Raw genomic sequence first — 22,481 nt, 5'->3', positions numbered from 1 at the left:
GGTCTCCTGATATATACAGTAGACCAAACTTCTTGTTACAGTATATAAACTGTATATAACATAAACTTCAATATACAGTGGTGCCTCACATTACGACGTTAATTCGTTCCAGTGAAATCGCTGTAGAATGAAAACATTGTAAAGCGAAATTAAAAAGCCCATAGAAACGCATTAAAACCCATTTAATGCATTCCGATGGGCTGGAAACTCACTGTTCAGCGAACATCCTCCATAGGGCGGCCATTTTCGCTGCCTGTGCAGCGAGGAATCCATCCCAGAAAACAGCGAGGGGCCATTTTGTTTACCCAGTGGCCATTTTGAAAACGCCAATCAGCTGCCCAAAAATCATCATTTTGCGAAGAATCAGTTCCCGAAGCAGGGAACCGATCATCGCAAAGTGAAAGTCCCCCATAGGAAACATCGTAAAGCGATCGCAAAAGCGATCGCGAAAAGTTCATTGTAATGCGGTTTTGTCATTAAACAGAGCGATCATAAAGCAAAGCACCACTGTATACATATTTTTGCCCTAAATCAGGAAAGCTGAGGCCTGCAGATTGACCTGAAGTGACAGCTCTACTCAGTACAAGCTGTTCTAAAAATGTAGCAGTCCTTGTTAAGGTGCCTGCTTCCTCTCACTTCTTCACCTTGCACATATAAAGGAGTATGCACACATGTATCTGATATGGTACACAGAACTTTTCCTTTCCTATTTCTTGCCTCAGAGAGCTAGGTTCCTAACCATATCAACATACGGCACTGCCTCAGAGAGTCAGAAGAGTTCCATCTATCCCAGCAGCAATTCTCTTAAGTTCTTATTTAGATTTTTCTCTCAGCCTTTTTACTCAACTAAACCACAGAGCTTGGGGCCTGCAAAGCACACACCCTGCCACTGTGTCAAGGCCCCTCTCTGGCCTACAGTCTTCTCATGTTCCCTCACCTTTCTAGTCACTTGATCCATTTCCTAGCAGATGATTGAGGCACTGGGTCATAACATCTGCTTGAATTTTCTATCATTTTAACAAGCTCAGGATGAATTCAAATGCTGACTTGTAGCACTCTGGCCACTTTCAAAGAGATCAAAATGTAAAACTGAAGCAACAATGAAAATGTTGTCTGTACCCATCTGATGAAGTAAACATTATCCATGTCCCCAGAATGGAAATGTACATGAAGCAAGGACAAGGTGATTCTTGTCCAAGAGGCAACTACTCAGGTCCCTTTAAATGACTGGCTTCATATAGGATTTCAGTCATATTGTAGTGAGTTTAGAAGAATACAGTAAGCTTAATCATCTCTCTGCAATGTCCATCAGCCAACTCTCTTGCCAAACTCCTCCAACCATCATTAAAAAATTGATTTCTTGTACAGGATGATCTCTGTCTTGGACATGCATTAAACAAACAGGATCTCTACAGGTGCAACATGGGATATGCTATCTTATACACAGAGGCACATTTTCTCATGTATCCATCCATTCCTTCTTTCCTTTTCTTCCTCCTCAGCTGCCCTCTCCTAGTCCTACATGAAACATTAGCCTTCACAAAAAAAAGTTCCCATTGGCATTGGTGGGACCTTTTTTCTATGCCGAATTATGATACCTGATCTTGAGGGTCTGGTCATGGCACAGAAGAATGAAAAGGTTGGCTTTTTATTATTATTATTATTATTATTATTATTATTATTATTATTATTATTATTATTGTTGTTGTTGTTGTTGTTGTTGTTGTTGTTGTTGTTGTTGTTGTTGTTGTTGTTGTTGTTGTTGTTTTAATAATAATAATAATAATAATAATGTTCCGTATGCCCAGTTTCCAGTAGTCTATCTGATCACAGAACCTGCACTATGCAACTTGTATGCAGAGAGCCTAGTCTACCTGGAAGAGTGTTCTCCTTCATTGGAAGCTTTTAAAAAGAGGATGGATGGCCATCTGTCAGTGATGTTTAGCTGTGGATTTCCTGCACTGACAGGAGACCAAGTCTTGGGGTATTCTTGAATTCTACTGTGATTAGAAACACAATCAAGCTGTAAAAGTTTTACGTTTTATACAGATAATCAGAATAATCCATGGGGACTTGGAATGGAGGCAGTGAGGGCCATGCCATTACCATTCCACTCACGGATAATCTGACTAGGGGGTATGATGAGTAGGATTATTTTATGTATATCACAGCTGAGCAAGAACGTGATCACCAATCGTCCCCCAATACTCTAAATCCAGACTCACAATTGGGTTACTTGGTAAACTGGAAAGCCCCTTTAGGATGTTAATTTATCAAAACCTGTTTAATTTCTAACCTTTCATTTGACAAAATGTGGGTCACTGTATTTATTTTAGAAAAACAGATATCATATCATACCCACATAGCTGCAATGAGCACAATGGTATATATGCCTGCTCAGGAAAAAGTCCCATGGAATTCAGTGGGGCCTACTATGAGGTGTGAGGTTTGTGTAGCATTGCAGCCACAAACCTTTTTGGGACAGAAAATGTGGGTGTTCGTTATTAATTCTGCTATTCATTCAGCCACTAGAGGGAGCCTCACTTATAATAAAACCATCAGGGAAATACTAAGTAGAGTGAACTTTAACTTCCTTATATGGAGGAATGTATTAGATACATAAAATTTTAAATACCATTAAAAAGCAAAACTTTAAGAATTTTCATAAGACTGCATTATATGTGAGAGTGCTATATATTCAAAAGTCTGCCCCTATGTTTCAATTTTTTTACATCAGGTCATTTTGATAGTTTAAAATGTATTTGTGACACTACTCTTTAAAACATATATTCAGTAGGAGACCAAGTTCTGTGTTTTTGCCCTTGTATTCTATCCATTTCTCTTGCAGTGCCAGGATTTTCTTCATTCATAGTATCTAAGGGCTATTTGATGACAGAAGGGCAAGAAAAAATGACTCATCATTCCTGGCTCCACAGCAATTGGCACAGAACTAAGGTGGTTACTATCCAGCAACAGACACTATTTCAAGAATGATGGAGAAGTATGCCCATATGTTCCACCCATTTTTTCTTACCCATTTGCAGAAAGAAAGAAAGAAAGAAAGAAAGAAAGAAAGAAAGAAAGAAAGAAAGAAAGAAAGAAAGAAAGAAAGAAAGAAAGAAAGAAAGAAAGAAAGAAAGAAAGAAAGAAAGAAAGAAAGGAAAAAAAATCTCCCAAACCCACAGGTTAAGGGTGAAAGAAAACAAATTAAGAAGATGAAGGGACAGAAAGAAATGTGGGATGGTATTCTGCATACCACATCTGGTTCATGGTTACAGCATCTGATTTATATATTACAAAACAACCTGTGGACAAGTCTCACTGGATTCAATAGGACATAGTTCTGAGTAGACACATATAGGGAAGCATTGTAAAAAATACTGCCACATCTATTGTCATTTTAAGGAGCTATTAGGGTTTCTAATGATGACCTAACCATCTATATATTAGATGGCACTCTCACAAATAAGACATAATCTCAGTACATCCAATTTATATAATATAGACAAAGGCACAATTCAAAACTGAAAATTTAAATCTCACAGTACATCCCTATTACTGTCATACATTTTATTTTATCTGAATTCACTGTTATTTCATTGCAGTTTGCAAAATAAAATATTGCATGTTTACTTATGTTGTTATATATTCATGTGCAATAAGAAAAAAAAATCTCCAAGGAATGAAATAAGCCAGAATCAAAGTAAGAAATTTCAAGTGATTAACTGAATGCACAGAGTTTTCTCTGCTGTTTTCTTTGAATCTACTTCTTTCTGAAGAAGAAATACAAGCTTCATATGAAGAGCAGCTGGTTCCATTATTTGTGCAAAAATTACTTCTTTAAGTAACATAACAAAAATTACAATATACCTGTACATAAATAAAATAGGTCTCTAATCATAAGAAAAACCATTGATATAAATCGAACAAATAAAATTAAAATAAAGTAATAATAAAACTAAGCTATGTACCATATTCTATAATACAGCCTCCTTATCTAATTTCTGCCTCTTAAATGCAAAATTTCTAGAAATTTAACACATGACTCCCCAGATTGTATTTAATGATGTCAATGATGAAAAATTGCACTCATCTTAATGGGTGAAGTCAAAGCCTGAATGTAAAGGTTAGTTAATACTTCCTTCCCTACACTAGTTATGCTCAATTTTTTTTCTTGTTACAAAATTAAAAAGTGTTAGATATATTTGATAACACTTAAGAAAACCGCTGTAATTTTTTCTAATTTACAAAATAATTCATTTCATCACACAATTTCAAAGAAGAAAAAGAACAAAGCAAATATACCTGTATGTAAGTGTTGGAATCATTTTTAAGGTAAATGGAGTAGAACTGAATGGCCCCATTAGGCTTTACAGGAGGATCCCAGAATATATGAATTGATGAAGAAGTGAGATTTTTATACCACACATTCCTAGGTGGGTCACTTGGAGCTGAAAAATATGTGCAAAACATTTGTACAAAACATGTGATTTTTCTTCTGTGCAAATAGGGGAAGAGGATTTCACACTAAATAATAGGCCGGAACCAGCATGGTAGTATATGCATCAAACTTCAAATTCCATCCAACTCCACTTGGAATTCCATCAAACTCCACTTGGAATTCAGGCTGCCTTTGAGCAGAAATAGTTCTACTGAATAATAGACTAAGTTGGTCCAGAAGTATCTGACCCATTTCAGAACTCTGGACAGCAGCTTTTTCTAAACCTGATTGGAGACATTTTTAACTGCCGCAAACTCTCCATAAAAGGAAATGCTGGGCAGGAGGAGGGAGAATAGGGGATGCATTTGGTAACTCTTTATTAGGGAATAATTTCGACTGGAGTGTCTAATCATAGTACTTTTGGGAGAGATCTTGAAGCAATGTAGCAGAAGTTGTTTCTTCTCTTTATGAATACTGCCTGTTTCTGCTCTTTATTAATACCAGGTTCTCTGTGGTTCCAAAAACTACTTTAGAATCATCACAGAACAGAGCTGTGCCCACATCTACATGGAGGTCTGCCCAATATATCTCTTCAATGGCCAAGAGGGTTTTTTGCCTGAGGCTGAACAATCCATAGTGTCTCATACAGGGTATGTGGTCAGTATTCAAGAATGCCTATGTTATTTTGGTACCTGAACCAAAAATAGCACATATATCTCTTTATACAAAAATACAAGGCAACACTAATAAAATCACATCACAAAATCATAGTTCACATAAGGTTGATCTTAAAGGTGAACCACTCATACGCATACGTCAAAAACTAGTGATTTAAACAACTTGTATGAATCTCATTACCATATAACTACAAAATTTTAGTCACTGTCACCTTCCATGCTCCCCTGGCTGCTGGCTCTGAAGGAACAATGATTAAGAATTCCATGAAAGGAAGCAATGTATTGAAACTTACCACCCCTTTTTTGGATGGAATAAAAGCAAAATTCTGTACAGTATCTTGAAAAGAAATGAAATGGAGGGAGAAATATCATATTCTTTTATGTTTAGGTGCATAATCTATGGATTCTGCCATTAGCCATGTAAGTTACTTCCCTTATGAAGCCTAAAATTTTATTTCTCCACCTAGTGGGTAAGAACACATTCAACAATAAACCAAACTCCCACTTTCATTAGAGTAACAGGACACACCTACCTCCCTCAGATGTTCTGAAGTTAGTCATGTTACTCTTCATGTTTCCATCACCAAATCTAGTACTTGCTGATACATAAACACTATATTCGCTGTTATTTTCCAAATCCATGATCTCTAAATATGTTTCTGTCACATTAATACTTTTTCTTGATGTTTTATTCCTAAGCAAACACATTAAGTGTGATATATAAATATTTGACATGAAAAATAATGGTTTATTAAATTGCCCCTTGTGTTTAGCTTTCCTTGCTGGGACAGAGGTAGGTAAAAGAATACAGTTTGGATCTACTGCATAGGGCAAGAGGATTTAACCCCTTGCTCACATCAGAGTCATTATCTGTATTCTTCTGTTTCTGTGGTTGCTGCCTCCATTTGCCACATTTTGCTGCTATTTGGGGGCAATTAGATTAAAGAAATATAGTCCAGACTAGGATCATGATCGGTGGAAAGATTTTTAATCCTCTTCATGCAAGAATCTTCTTCTGGACAGAAAAAAGGACACACACTGGTCAGTCCTCAATTTAATATCTCAGATTCTATGGTCTGAATGTTGCGATCTGAAACACGCTTTCAAGTGAAAATACAGATATTACTTCTGAGAAAGACATGCATGGTAATGAGATGATAGGCACTCCACAGCATCATTTTACAAAAAACAACAAGTAAACATTACTCTTAAAGTAGCAACATTACTAGTCAGTATGCTCTCAAGGCACTCACGCTACTGATAATTATATTAGCTTTAAAAAATAATTGTGGATTGTGCTGCAGATAACACCTGTACCTGTGACCATTTCTGTCCAAGCTCTGCACTTAGCAAAAGGCATCATAAGGCACCAGGAGAAACACTAGGGATGCTATTTCAGTACCGTAAGGGTGCATGGATGTTTTGTATATAGCCATGCCAGGTATGAACCACTCATAAACTACTTGTGCTGCATGCTGTTATTCACACACCTGTCCTATGCCTTCATATTCTGAACCAGCTGTGGAGGGGTCTATGCCACTGTTTGTTGATGCCCCCGGTGAGTGTCTCAGATTCTAATCCACTCAATTATATCCAGTGGCAGAAGCTGGCAAGTTGCCATGGAATCACCAACTGTAGTACGGTTGCATGCACTCTAGCAGCTTGAGTGGTAAAACGTCTTGATTTAGGAACCCAGCATCCAGAAATATTTCAGCAATCTGGAATGTGCTGACCTCTGCCCCAATAAGAAGCTCAACTTGAATTTCTAAAGGACAGGTTATTTCAAGTGATATGTTTTTATTTAGGTAAAACATAGGGCCAACAAGAAGTGTTTTGGGGGGGGGGAGTTTCTGGTAGGTGCTGGGTTAATATTTATCTCCAAAAACTTACCAGATGTACACTGTGTAATAGAGGATAATTCCATTTGGCTCCAATGGTGGTTGCCATGACAACTTCACTGTGACACCAGACAACTGTTTTACTGTGAGTAACTGTGGAGGAGAACTGGGAGCTATAAAATGAGACAATATCTTGTTAAATGGTTATGCTTTCAGATATAATTAATTTTTTAAAAGGGACACATCCATATTAGCATTATAAGAATTGATTTGAGTTGGCAGCTTTTCCATAGTAAGGTGACAAAGGAAAAAGTTTGCATGGTGATGGAAAGGCATCTGTTTTTGTGATTCAATGGAAAACAGTATTCCATGAGAAAACAGAGCAACAGATGTTACAGTGATTCACCTATTATCTAAGTACATTGTTGTAATTTCTTCCTTCCAATAAAAATATGAATTTCATAGGATAATATTTATGTTAAACGTAGTAAAGAAGTTTCCTTGAGAAGCACAAATCAGTTGGAAATGATTGCAATAGCTTCAAAATGTGGGAAGACAAAAGAACATCAGGCTGACAAAAATGCAGGTATTTAATCTATTCATGTTATAAAATTAAAATAAGCAGAGCTTTATATGTTATGACGAATATAGACAGGCAGTTAAAAGTCCAATCAAGATATCTATAAATCAAGAAACAAAGAGAAAGTACTAGGTGCATTCAGTAACAGAACATTTGCCTTGTCTATAAAATATATCGTGAAGAAATTAAGATGAAATATGGAATTCAGCTTGTCTGTGAGGATGTGGGAACTTAATCACTTAACCAGAGATCAAATGGTAAACAGGCAGTTCAGTCTTTCCATTTCTTTCCTGTAATTTCAAAGACAAATTGAGAGGAGAAGATATTTCCATGCTTATCTTCTTTCACTCTAGAAGAGCACCCTAACACCTTGGGCTGGAACCTCTGCCCTGAGTTAGATTGCTTCCTTTTTCAGAGATGTATGCAGATCTGGTACATCAAGAAAGCTGCCTCATCCACCAGATCAAAGGATCAAAAACGATTAAGAGCTGTTATATGATGGTAGGACATTGGTCTGAAATGGTCCATTCATTTGTATAAAAAATGAAAATTGGGAAACGTTTGAGCTTAGTATAGCTCTGCAGAGGCCAAGCTTTGCTTCTGGGACATGGAGTGACTCACAAGGAGACCTCTATGTGCCATTTCATTAAGCTATGCCAGGGAATGTTTGGAATGTGCCCCAGAACTACTCCATGTCTCTGCTTAGGTATCAATCAGATAAGGTAGATTAGATTTTATTATTTTCTGGTGTGTTTTTTTTAATTCAGATTTTTGAGTAGCTGTTCCTTGGAACCATTCTTTTAAATTCTCCTCTCCCTTCATCTGCTTTTTCTCTTCTTTGAATAAACTACAAAATACGTTTCAAGCAACTGTCTGGATTTTTGGCTAAGAGGAAGTGCAGTACTGTACTAAAGCCAGTTCTAACCTTGAACAAGCTACTGAGCTTTTATTTTATTTTTTTTATGGGAGATGGCGGTCTACCTCACAAGCTTGGCATGTCTAGCTTGGGAATTTTTGATGTTAAGCTCCCTGGAGCACAACTGGTCAAGGACACTGGTTGATGTGTTAAGTAGTAAAACATTCTCAGTCAAGACTCATAGTATCTCCTGATGTCTGTTCACCCTGGGTGTTCCCATCTTGGGATCAGTAGGAGGTAGATGGCTGAGTGACAATAGAAAGAACTTTTGACAGGGAAACTCTGACATATATATATATAGTCCTGCATCCATTATGCTACTCACCTAGCACAAGGACATTTGTGTTAGTTGTTTCCCACTTTCAGAATCAGCACAAGTTCAGCGTTCACATGGTTCACAACAATGTGCACAATGATCTAATCCAGTGCAAATGCACAAGCAGAGATTTTCAGTCTGCTATCACTGAACTGGAGAGTTCAGGTTAATTGCCCTGTATCTTGAGATCTATTCACATGTTACATGCCTGCAGTTCACTCTTTTACTGAATTACCGGTGCTTCTGTACTGTTGCCTTTGTCACTGACATCATATACTCAGATTAGACCTACCCTGACATCTGCAGTTGAGCATGTCCATGACACTCTTTACATATATATATGCTCAATGTGCAAATGCTGAAGAATAGGCATAGACTGAGCACACAACATAGCCCACTGCTACTTCCTCATTTAAGTACTTTAAATGCATATTGCACATGAACACAGCTTTTTGCTAATATACATTTGCACAGATTTGGAAAGGTTATCTGGCAAAAATTTTGAGAGCCACCCTGAATTAGTACTGGGCCACAGGATTGATTCATATAAAGAAATTTTATCTACCTCTATCAAATTTATGTCCCACCTTTCTCCTAAAACTGGGACATAGGGTAGCTTATATCCCACCTTTCTCTCAAAACTGGGACCTAAGGTAGTTCACAACAGGATTGAAAATTAATTCAGATTTAATATAGAGCTTGGAATTGTTCATTACTGTTTAAAGAATGTTACAATCAAACACAAGATACATTTTGGAAGTAATGACTGCCAATGCAGTTCCACTCTACTAGTAATGACACTACTAGATGTTACTTCTTCCAAGAGTGTGAATGTGTGTTACTCATTGTATCTTTGTGCCCAAAATTCCTTCCTTTCTTCCTTCTTTCCCAGTCTTACTGTTTCTTTTCCTTCTTATAAAAATGAATCAAACTAAATTCAATCTGAAGAAAACTCTGGGGAGCACTATAGATGCAGTTTCTCCAGTTTGCTGTGTCTATGTATACTGTTAAAGTGTTCTCCCACATACTGTTAAATCTATATAGCATAGCAGTGTATCTCCAATTTGCAGTTCTTGGATGCTTCTCAAGAACGTGTAGCAAATGGCATGAGCCACGTGGGGGCATACATGGCTTATCTGGCTTCTGACAAATGCTAATGATGTGCTTCTCCCAGGATGATCTAAGAACCTATTCTGTTGGAACATTAATGTAAAGGATCGTTCCAACAGTGTATCATCACCCAATTATATAAAGTATAAATCAGCAATATAGCATCATTCAGAAACATTAACTGTAATCAGGTCATAGCTGTAGTGATGAATGGAAACAGGGGACATAAACAGAGGTATTAACAAATCTGTGAAACATTCTGTAGACTTGCTGTCACAAGCTGTGGACTCAGAATAACTGTACTTAAAATATTTTTAATTTTTTTCTCATAATACCATCTTTTGATCTGTCATCGTTTTCTGAATTCTGTGTACTTTGCAACAGTTTAAATTTACCAAATTTGCTTTACTTGTGCTTCTCTTTTCTTTAAGGTCTGTGAAAGTTTTAATATCAGCCTAAATCTCAACTTTTTTCTCCCTTACTGAAGATTGTCTGAAAACGTTCTGACAACAGGCATACATTCCAGATTTGCTGTTTGCTGTGAAAGGCTTCACAACTGCAATCCAAAAAACATCACTGTAATTAGATAATGATAGAAAACTTACCATCTTCATCGGTCATTATGCTCAGAGGTGCACTGCGAGCACCTTCTCCCTTTGAGGTGCTTGAAGACACTTTAACAACATATTTTGTGTATGTTTTTAAGCCTAAGTAAAGAATATGTGTGTTAAATAGATTTCACTTTGTATTTTTAGTAATGTATTTGTATAATTATTGCACTATGTGTTTGTTTCACAGATATAAAGATGTTGTAATTAGCAAAAGTCAAATTAGCATAGACTAAATAATTCTTAGCTTATAATTTACAATGTGTAAATGCTTCAGTCCATGAACATTGTATGGAAGTTTAATGGAAATTAATAGGGATTTAGTTACTTGCAGCCATTTCAATAGGACTTTTCAAGAGCAATACTTGCTCTCCTACATGGATCCAAGAACATCACATAAAGAAGAGCTACTTTTGATGTGTCTTTAATACTTTCAAAGCACAAACAGGAGTTCTGATTTCAAGACGTTCTTGTGTGGTTTCCTGTAAGCTATTTGGTTCAGCAGCAACTGAACTGCACATTTAAGATGAAATTACATGTTTGCTTAATTTTTAAAGCTGTTTCCTAAAGCTGCTGTCTGTGTAATGGTGAGCAATTTTCAAGTAGTATATACTATAACCTACAATTATAGATCACGTAGTATATACTATAACCTACAATTATAGATCAGTTTCTGTCCAAGGGAAAATATATCATTCTGATTTTTAATTTAAATTAAATGCATTATGAAATACAAAAGGCATCACCCAGTGCAAACTAACCAGCATGGGTACTATCGTTTTAAAATAATTGGTTGCTAGAGTGATCACCTGTAATCATTAGTGACAGACTTGTAGTGTTGATTATTCTTTCTTCAGTTCCATCAGCTTCCCTGAGATATATAGTATAGCTCTGTATAATCCCATTGGGCACAGATGGGGGAAGAAATGACAGTTCTATTTCTGAAGAAGATATGTTTCTGTAGGTTATGTTTTGTGGTGGAAAGTCAGGTACTGAAAGGAGAAGTCAGGTAGATAGTTATTCAAATAAAAATGCCAAACTGTTATTATGCTTGCATTGCTATCCAATGCATGACAGCAGCTGAAACTAAAGAGTACATAGACCAACTCACCAAATATTACCAATATTGCTTTGTCCAGTCAAGTCCCAGCCGTCATCCCTCATAAATCTGCTTTAGTTTTGTTTTCAAGGAAATAAGAAGTAACACCCCTCCCCCTTAACAAGATAGGGAATTGCTCAATGTGTAAACATTGCAAAATTCAAGGGGGGGTCAGATTTCAAGATTTGAAAAGTTAGAAATCCTGGCGAAAGAAAGATGGAGTTCTACAGTATCATGTCTAGAAAGCTTGCATGTATGGAACTCACACATATACAAGTTGTCTCCTACGGGAGGCTCATGGTCTGTACCATGGGGAAGGGGTGACTCACAGTAAACTTTTGAGGTAAAGTGACCCCTGCTTTAGAGTGGCCACTTGTCCTCTTTTAAGGAGAGCAGCTGCTCCACTGAAGAGATGGAAAATGACAATTCTCCTTTTGAATTGTGTTTTCATCTTTTTGTGTTGTCCATATGGAGAGCACTCCGGTCCAAGTCTGATACAACGTAAAGAACCACAAGGAGGGTCTTTGGAGTCACCTGTTCACCGTAAGCATCTAGAAAGTAGACTCAGCAGAACTCAGAATCATTTGTCACAAGTGCTCTCCTCTAAGGCGAGGTCAACTGCATTTCTCTTTTAATCTCAAGTCTTTATAAGTCTGTATCAATTAGCACATGCAAAATTATGTAGAACAGTCACATCTATTGTCCCTCTTTTGGTGATGTGTCAGTAGGCATTCTAAAGCTGTTCTCTTTTGGGATTTCTCCATTCCCCCTGTAGTGCCTCATATCAAATACTTTAAACAAGTTGCATTATTGTCTCATTATGTCATTGACTTTTTTTTATGGTCTTGCTCTGTCAACTGTTTTGGAATTATTTTAAAAAGAATGAAAAACAGCATATAAATAGTGTAAAATAATTTGAATAATATTTCAGAAGTAAATCTTATCAATTTCACATATGGGACTTCTTTTTTATAATGATGGTTTAAAATCAAAGTGTTACAAGTGTCCCAACATTCCATACTTACCCGTTTCAGCTGTCTGTATAGCCAATAAGGGAGACGACTGATTTCCATGACCAAGGCGAGTGAATGCTCTTACTGAAATGTTATACAGGGTGTGTGGTTTCAAGCCATTTAGCAGAAGATTTGTTTCTGTTGTATTTTTCAGAGTTACATTAGTGGCATTATTATACATAACTTCATAATGAGTTATGATCCCATTTGGCTTTTCCGGAGGTGACCATCTTAAGCTTATTTCTGTGGCAGTCACTTCTAATACTTCAACATTCTGTGGTGGTGAATTGGGTTCTTTAGTTTGAAAAGCATAAAAGAAAGTTGTTCAGAGTTTGACATGTGTCACATACATTTCCAATTCATTCATAATTGTTGTTTTTTAAATCATTATTTGGAAATTATAGGAAGACAAAAAGAAAGAGTGAGGATGGAGTGACAGTCCAATCACTCTGCTTGTTTTTCTGCCACTATAGCAATTACAGACATTTTCTCACTATGACAGCATTATAGTATAACACGAATAGCACTGGACAATCTTTTCAAATGAAGATTTCCAGCTTTGGAATTGAAAAGAATATATCCAATTTTTGTCCAAATTATTGGTTTCTTTTAATGCAAGACCAAAGCAACTGTATAAAATTTTTTTAGCTATTACTTTTTGGTTATTACAAAAACTTCAAAATACCTGATCTAGTTTGTTGATTTTTGTGTAGTTTAGGGGGAAAATACTTTTATCACAAATAAAACCATGTCTGCAAGAGCTGTCATCCTGTTATGAAAGCATTTATTTAGAGAAGGAAAGAAAAATTGGGGTGAAATCTACTATAGGTTGAATACTAAGAATGCACACATTTATCAACCTTCAATTCAGGCTACAAAGAGAATGAAAAAGATTCAGTTCAGTTGAGCTCAGAATGAGCTTTTCGGTTCACAAAAATCAGATATAGTTCATATTCATTCATTCATTCATAGCGTACATTTGTAACTCATTCTGAGCTTTTAAACAGGCAGATGAATCAATCAGTAAAGATAGAGAGAATTATAAAAACAGTAGGAACCAATTGCATACCATCTTCAGGAGTTCTCACAAAAATGTCATTTTCTTCTGACAGAGCACTTTCTCCCATGGTAGTGGAAGCTGCCACCCTCATTTTATAATCTGTATATTTTCTTAAGCCTGGAACAAGAAGAAGACAACCGCACAAACACAACCTACCGATACAGAGTATGCCCCAGTAAACAAATAGATTTACACACTTTCCTTTCACTAGAATCGATACCAAATAAAAATTGTTGCCAAGAAACATTTTCTAAGACATTACAGGACTGAAGATTTAGAAAAGAAATTAGATTTTAACAAAGTTTAGTTTTACAAAAAAATTACTGGTTTTTAGTGCAAGATGTGGTAGGTGTTGCTGTAGTCGTCATTTTTACTTGCATTGTTATGGTCCTAGATCAAGAGTATTTTTAAACTGTTTTTGCCTTTTTTGCAACAGATCTTGATGCCTTGTCCCAGCATGCCTTCAAAAGTTTCAAACAATTGTTTTGCCAGATTTTGGGGTGGGAGGTGCTGTTCAAGGATGTGTTAAACATGTTTCACTTGGATTCTGGTCATTACCTTTCACAAATTTTATTTTCCTAAATTCTCTATTAGCCATCTACCATAATTGAAAACAGAAATGGAAGAAGATATAGTTTTGTATGTTTATCCTTTACTATGAAAGCACAACTTGATAAAAATAAATTTTGCATAACTCTAGGTAAAGGTAAAGGTCCCTTAACATTTAGTCCAGTCATGTCTGACTCAAGGGGGCAGTGCTCATCGCCGTTTCCAAGCCATAGAGCCAAGCGTTTGTCCATAGACAGTTTCCGTGGTCACGTGGCCAGCACAACTAGACACGAAACGCCATTACCTTCCCACCGAGGTGGTACCTATTTATCTACTTGCATTTTTACATGCTTTGGGAGTGCTAGGTTGGCAGGAGCTGGGAAAAGCGATGGGAGCTCATTCCGTTGCGTGGATTCGATCTTACGACTGCTGGACTTCTGACCTTGCTGCACAGAGGCTTCTGCAGTTTAACCCACAGCGCCACCACGTCCCTCTTCAGAATTCTTCTGCAATATTTTTTCCCCAAATATAACAAAGATCAGCTTTAAGATACCTGGGAAGTTCTTAAAGATTCTTTGTTTCAACTTTTCTCCAGCCTATGGATGAGCCATATCAAGTGGGGATAATTTACAACCTTCTGGCTATTGTTGAACTTAATGTTCATTAACTCCACCCAGCACAGCGAGTGTTAAGGGTTTCTAGGTTGAGTAGTGCAAATACCAGCAATATGAGAAGGGCCACGTATTTCCATTCCTGTGTTAGATTTCACCTGAGAGAAATACCTCAGAATTGCAATGTGGATACAGGAAAACAGAAAACATTCAACTCAATTCTTCCAACAATTTTTTTACAATAATTTTAAACTAACCCTACCTGTAATCAAGATGCTGTTGTTTGATGTAGTCATGTGAAAAGCTCTGTTTGTATCCAGCTCCATTGCATATACTGTGTAATGTGTGATTTTTCCATTGGGATTTATTGGTACATCCCAATACAGCAAAATTGAGGATGAAGTAATATTTTTATAATTTATATTTTCTACAGAGCTTGGAACTGCAGAACAAAAACAACAAAAACAAAACTCTCATTATGAATTAGAAAACTGGAGAGAAGAGGTGCCATCAATGAAGTATTTGTTCATAAAAGTTTACCTTGTTCACTTGTTCTAGCAAGGAGAATAGCTGGTGGTCCTTCTCCAATGATTGTAAAAGCAGACACAGCAATTGTGTATTCAGTGAAAGGTTGAAGTCCATTTACGAGATATGACAGCTGCTCAGCTGGAAGGGTAATAGTATCAGTACATGCTTTACATTTTAAAAAGGGAAATAAAGTTATGCTAGTTTTGTCTTAACTATTCAGTACCAAAATTATGGCCAAATTCATAAGAGCCAAAGAAATGAAATTAGCAATTTCCCCACATGAAATTACAAACAAACACAAAAGTGCTGATTAGGAATAGAGGTTGGCCCCTGACAGAAGACAGAAATGAACACTCCCTCATATAATACACAACAGACAAAGAGAGGAATCTTACAGTACATAGATATGTAATCTGTTAAGAGGTAAATCTCATTTTATTCAATACAATTTATTCCCAGGTAAGTGTTTCTGGAAATGTAACATTAACAAGCTTCTAATCTTGCAATATACACACAAACTTACAAAAAAGAAGAAAAGAGGCCAAGTTATTCCCATCACAGTGGAAATGCAAAATGCATTTCTAGTCAAGATCAATAAAGACAACCAGAAAACCTGTCTGCATTTTGAAGTAGAAAAAAAACCTAGCCTTTATTTTATTTACAACTGACTTTCAAAAGAATGTAAATAAAGCCAGACATTGCCCTTCTATGTTGTTTAATGCCTACTCTTGAAGAAAAAAATCAGAAAGGCATTTTAAGCCTATATATCTGTTGTCCAAGCCTTGTTTAACGGCTCATTAATATCCATACATAGTTAAGAAAAATGATCCATTGATAATGCTGTGCCAGTGAATATGCTAATGACATCATTGTGTCATGGGGTTACCTCCACCTGTTTGTTGCCCCCATGCAGCAGAGTTGTAACTTTTTGACCTATTTACCTTCAGTGACATTTAAAAACCGATTAGTCAAAAGCCCTAAGGAAAAATTAAGATCCACTTGGGACATGGAGATATGTTAATCTCCTCCAATCACACCTGCCTTGGCAACTGTAATAACTGATTGTCTATGCAGCTTGTCCGATGGCTTTGGCATCTTCTTTCTGGAGGAGGAAGGTCAGATGGGTGACAAGAGGCTAGTCATTTCTGCTTGTGTGGCATTCCTCATTTGCTCCAGGAGGCTGTTTTAGGAGGAGGAGACGGATAGAATCCGACTTCAGCAAATGACCCAACCATAATCTGTCTGATCTCTTCTGGCAAGGATTCTGTATAAGACCACAGCCTTTTAACACTGGGGTAGGTACAGAAAATAACCTTTAAAACCTACCAGAATCCGAATGCAGTTCTACAGCTTCACTCAAAGTGGAAAAATCGTTGCCAGACACAGTAGTAAACTTTACTGGAGAAATTCTGTGCACTGTTGGGAACATCTCAGCTGAGCCTTCGTATGAATCAGTTACTGCTCCTATATCATTCCATGTGACAGATGGTACATACTCATTCATCAAGTCTGGATCCACAGATTCAATAAAATACTGTGATGAAAAGTGAGGAGAGAGAAATCCTTGCTGCTCAAAATCTTATTTTTGATTGTAAGTAAAAGGCAACACAAAATCAATGAAAATCAGTAGTTTAAGTGAGTTCAAATTGAAGTACCGTGTTTTTTTCTGCTAGAATTGTATCTTCAAGAGTCTCCCCTGTGTCTTCAAGTAGTACTTGTACTCTGTATTGAGTGATTATCCCATTTGGTTCTTGTGGTTTCATCCAAGCAATTCTAATAAAGGTTGCTGCTTCCTCAGCAACATGCAAATCAAATACTGGTCCTGGAACTAGAATGCAGTAAAAACCTATGAGAATATTTCCATTCACTCTTGTCCATATACAGTACTGCATAAAACCACTGACAGAGTGCATCAGATAAACCTTGTAACCAACAGGAAATGGTGCCTTCATAAGAATCTGGAATCTAGTTTTAAAATCGAATTGATTGCTGGTCTTCGACCATAACAAAGTTATCCATCCATCCAAAATCTAACTGCTGTTATAGCCATGAAAAGGTGGAGTCTCCAAAAACTGCCAACAGGGTTTGGATGCATACTGCAGGGGTCACTCCACTGATTTCCTTTTGGACAACTAAGGTTTGGTTTTGGTTATGGTGTTAATAGGAGCATTCGGAGTTACATTAAACTTTCTTATGATGAATGGGTTAACTAATAAATCAAAAAAGCCAACATAATCTCTGCACTGAGCACCAGCCATGATGCCAAGTTGTACATGCTTAGACTGCAACAAAGAAGTCTAAGCAAGTTGTACAAAGAAGGACCCTGCAAGTTGGCCAACAAACATTCAGCTATGGTGCCAGTAAGTTCTGAGTTTGTACTGAATGTTGGGTAGAAAGCCACACAGTCACTTATTTAGGATCCTGTGCAATTTCTTACGACTTTGCAAGCTATCAAAACAGTCTTCCTTTCAGCATCTACATCACATTTTAAAATTATATGAACATTCATTTCTATGGAAAAATGTTTCACCTGTGAACATCATTCAGTAAGGTTAAAATGTGCCTCTTGTCTACAATGTTGGCTTTCAGTGATACTTCAGGTCTTGCATATTAAAAGACCTATGTTATACTCCTTTAAAATATCTGCTAGCATTTTTGGGGAGTTACGGTTCCATGTGCAAAATTAACATATAAAAATGAAGCTTTATTTATAGGTGTTACACAAAAGCCATCTCAAAACTTTAGAAAAATTAGCATCCTGAGTCCATTTTTTAAAAAAATCCAGATTAGCATTTCCTGCCATCTAGTGGTCAAATAATTGCTGAGCTTTCACAATTCAAGAGGAATATTCAGGAAATAGAAAGGAGAAGGTCTAAAGGGGCATATACTGTATGTGATTACTTATTTATTCTGCCTTTCAAAAAGGCAGTCAGGGAACCAAAATGTAACTATAGCATTGGGATTAGGGGAGGCAACACTATAGTTTTCACTTAAATTGATTTCACACATTGTCTCTAACATGATTTTGGAGCTGGTTTCTCTCATTTGGAGAAGAGGTAGCTTCTTGAAATACAATTTTTTAGGAAAAGCAATTAAATGTATGTACAACGTGTTTCACCTGCTAAATAAAAACATGCAATTGTTTCAGACAGATGGACAGGCATCACAGACCTGGCACCGGATAAAATGGGATTCATCATAGTTTTTTTAAAAAGCAGATACAAAGATATCCAGATATTGAACTCATTTCTATTTATATCCCAACCTTTCTCCCGATAAAAGGATTCAGTAATTATCCTAATAAACGGATTGAGCTAAAACACAATAACTGTATTAAAAACCAATTAAAACATTAAAAAGCATGCTATGTAACAAAACGGCAACAGAATCAACTAATTTGATTCAGTTAACTTAATAAAACAATTCAAAAGCACATTAAATATTACAAACACAACCTACTCCTCATGAAAAACCCTTCCTTGAGAGACAACCACTGGAAAAAAATGAACAGAAAATTTTTGCCTGCTGGTGCAGGAACAGTAAAGATGGGACAGCCTGGGTGTCCTTACAATGCAGTTCCACAGCCTTGAAGCAACCACAAAAAAAAGCCTTCTCTTGTGTTCTCATGAGTTTTAGCTGTTAGGCTGGTGGAACCAAGAGAAATTCCTTGGTAGAAGATCATAAAATATGAGGAACACTCAAATAAGGAGTTATGATCCTTTAGATAGTCTGGACTGAATAGTTCATAGCCAGCACTTTGAATTGTGCCCAGAAAGGACCTGTAGTTAGTGAAGCTGTTATAACAAGGAATTTCAGCTCTCCCCGTACATCTCTGCAATTAGCGTTCTAGCTACAATGTCTTGGGCCCACTGAAGTTTCCAAACACTTTGCAAAGGCACATTAGAATAATCAATATGGAATGCAGCGGACTCATGTGTTACTATGATCAAATCAGACATCTTATTAGTGTACAGCTGGTGCAGTAATTTTAATGACGCAAAAACATTCTTAGCTACTGGTGAGAACTGAGAATCCAGGCTCAGAGAGCAGGCTTAGTAGCTCCAGGCATTGACCAGTAGCTGCTAACCTGAGTTTTCAGGAAGAATATATAACACCATTGAGAACAAGCTGAATCCTGATTCCTTGATCTGCCTTTTGATCCTGATCAGGTGCACCTCTCTCTTGTCTGGAATCAGCTTCAGTTTGTTCACTTTCATGCAGTCCATTACTGACACCAGAAACCAAAGACAGTCCACCTGTGAGAAACTGGTAATTCTAGGAACAGTACACATATTCCTCCTGCCATTGTAGACAAAGAGGGGGGAAGAGGATCATCTTTTATATACAGTATAGGGTGCTTTACAACAGTAGCAGCTCATCCAGAGAAATATGGGGGGGGGGGGGCTCTGAGTTAGTTCCATCTCAAACATCCAGAAATCCATAAGGACATGTCAGGATCAAGTAGCTCCCCCACCGACATCAAACCATCAGAAATATTATAAGGTTTTAGTACTTGTTTCTTTCAGAGCTTGGAATAGTTACTTTTTTCAGCTTAACCATGCTGATTGGGAGATTTTGCAAATTCTAATTTAAAAAAGAGTAAGTTTTCCAAGCTTTCTTTCTTTTACAATACAGCACTTTCAGAGTTTCTGCTCCCCATCATGCAGCAGCTAAAGGGACGGGGACCTCACTAAAACAAATACTGTGGCATTCAATTATTTACAGCAGAATACTGTAGGAAGTGCTGGATGGATAGCTCCGCGAGTAGACCATCTGATTGTGGAGCCAGAGGCCAAGATTCCCCACTGTGTCTCCAGGAGGAAAGCCAGGCTGTGTAGCTTTAGCACAGTGCCAGAATGCTCCCGAAAGAAAAGGATAGTAGTCTACTTCTGTAAAATTCTGAAAGAGGTTAGCATAAATTGAAATCGACTTGATGTTCTTAGAACTGCAGAGCTGGAAGAGACCCTATGGATCACTAAGTCCAGCCCCTATCAAGGCAGAACAGTGGACAATCGAACTCCCATCTTCTGGCTCCACAGCCAGATACCCAAACCGCTGAGCTATCAAGCAGTTCTTAATGACTTGTAACTAAATTGTAAGAAGTAAGTCACCATTACTGGGGACACTATTTGATGTATGAAGGACTCACATGTTTTAATTATTGGCTGCATTTGTAGACACTGATTTTTCAGAATAAATGATGAAGTAAGATGTTTTGAGAGGTACATTATCATCAAACATACAACTTACCTCCTGCAGGTGTGAAAACAGTTAAATTTGTCTTTGGCCCCACACCAGCACTTGTCTCAGCAGCAACAAAAACATTGTATGTTGTGAATGGTATTAGATTCCTAAAGGTAAACTTGAGGTCTTTCGTGGTGTTCTCCAAAATATGCCCTAAAATGAACAGGTAAGATTTCAGCGGTGGAGAAAGCACCTAAAGGGATGGTGATGTGACAATATGAGTACAGTGGAACTTCCTTCATTTCCCTACCTCCCTGCAGACCTGAAAGCTACCACAAAAACTGCTTCAGAGGGTTTACCAACCTCCTAGTTTTTCCACCATTCCTCCAATGGAACTCGAGCATTGGATCCTTTCCCTGGGAGAACTAACCTTGTTGATCTGGTTACTTTTTGTAATATTGAAAAACAACAGCAAGAAGGAATTAACATTTACCGCTAGTTTATTTCAAATATATACTATTCAGTGAGCATTATTATCACAATGGGTAATAGTTGAAAAGTGAACTACAATACATTGAAACGCTAACTACAATGTAAATTGGTCTTCATTATGTATTACTTATCTCCTTCAGTTCATATTTCTGACATTCTTCTCATTAACTATGTAGGGCAGGTTTGCACTACAGCTGACCCTTTCATCGTGTTTTTGCCACAGACCTAGCAGATGGTAGAGAACATATAATTTCTCTTTTAAGTGTGTAGTAATGAAGTAATCATTATGGACAGATTGCTACCTTCGCTGCATAACAGGAATGAATGAATGAATGAATGAATGAATGAATGAATGAATGAATGAATGAATGAATGAATGAATGAATGAATGAATGAATGAATGAATGAATGATCAGTGATCCTGCATTACTGTTTCAATAGAAAACAACAACCCTATTTTGTTGCTTTTGCTTGGCCATGCAGGTATTAAGGGCCACATATTTCATCTGTAAACATTAACTAAGAACATCCTGGGACTCTTCAGGTAGAGGTTCTGACTACTCTGGCAATCATTGTATTTGATTTCCAGCCTGTATTAGGGCTGAAGTTGCAGTCAGTGGTCACACAGGGGCTGCAGATAGATGCAGGAGTTCAGTGTTCATACTAAATTCAGTGAGATTCACACTTCAGTCCTAAGCCCCTTTCCTTTCTCCTCTCTTCCCATCTCTGCACATTTTATGGTTCACTATCAAGACACTTGGTTTTGAAAGGGTTGTACAGTGTTCCAGAATATGTGACAACATTCCAAAGTTTTTTTTAACATGTACTGAAATACCACATATCACAGGGATGTCTTTTATTTTGTCTGTCATTTGTTTTGTTCATAATTTTTTAACAAAAAATCATCCAGAAGTGATCTAGCAATAAACTAATATATCAATGCCAGTGATAAAGTGATAAGATATTCTAGTACTAATTTCCTATATGTTTTTTAAAAAGGAGGATGATCGGGGAAAGAACAGGTGTAATCATGGTCCTGAATTGTAGGAACTTCTGCTTAAAGGTTGTAGCTGCATTCTGTTCCGGTGACATGCATACACTCCTGGCAGGAAGCGGCAGTTGCCAGCAGGTGGGGTAACCCCTTATTCTGCCCTTTCGCTTAGAAGTAAAACATGTATATCAACCTTCTTTTCCATAATAACCACCTGTCCCAAAGCTTCACCCTCAGGCCTTCGCTGAAAAGATTTATATGTAGTTTGCAAATATATGAAAGAATATGTGCCTCTGTTTAACAAACAAGAAAAGGGGAAATGTGGGAAACTTCTTCTTAAAGGTTGTAGCTGCATTCTGTTCCAGTGACGTGCATACACTCCTGGCAGGAAGCGGCAGCTGCCAGCAGGTGGGGTAACCCCTTATTCTGCCCTTTTGCTTAGAGGTAGAGCGTAAGACCAAAGGATTA

General features: G+C 37.2%; 1 protein-coding gene across 4 annotated transcripts in view; it reads right to left on the bottom strand.

The window, feature by feature from the left end:
* Nucleotides 1-22,481, bottom strand: part of PTPRQ (protein tyrosine phosphatase receptor type Q) — a 149,786-nt gene that overhangs the window by 76,945 nt on the left and 50,360 nt on the right. For all 4 annotated transcript variants that reach the window (XR_013537098.1, XM_078376942.1, XM_078376943.1 and 1 more), the window contains exons 26-37: nt 20,597-20,743; nt 17,002-17,174; nt 16,673-16,880; nt 15,359-15,484; nt 15,081-15,260; nt 13,668-13,775; nt 12,611-12,892; nt 11,296-11,478; nt 10,484-10,585; nt 7,009-7,129; nt 5,652-5,812; nt 4,306-4,451 (exon numbers count right to left, since the gene is read on the bottom strand). Coding sequence is in view for 3 of the 4 variants with exons in the window: in XM_078376942.1 (XP_078233068.1) it covers nt 4,306-4,451; nt 5,652-5,812; nt 7,009-7,129; nt 10,484-10,585; nt 11,296-11,478; nt 12,611-12,892; nt 13,668-13,775; nt 15,081-15,260; nt 15,359-15,484; nt 16,673-16,880; nt 17,002-17,174; nt 20,597-20,743 (1,937 nt within the window). In the remaining variant the exon portion in view is untranslated. The remainder of the gene's footprint in view (nt 1-4,305; nt 4,452-5,651; nt 5,813-7,008; nt 7,130-10,483; nt 10,586-11,295; nt 11,479-12,610; nt 12,893-13,667; nt 13,776-15,080; nt 15,261-15,358; nt 15,485-16,672; nt 16,881-17,001; nt 17,175-20,596; nt 20,744-22,481) is intronic.

The sequence above is a fragment of the Pogona vitticeps genome, chromosome 5 (assembly GCF_051106095.1).
Source record: "Pogona vitticeps strain Pit_001003342236 chromosome 5, PviZW2.1, whole genome shotgun sequence".
Classification (NCBI taxonomy): domain Eukaryota; kingdom Metazoa; phylum Chordata; class Lepidosauria; order Squamata; family Agamidae; genus Pogona; species Pogona vitticeps.
The sequence above is the reverse complement of the archived record's forward strand: the minus strand, read 5'-3'. Positions and strand labels throughout refer to the sequence as shown.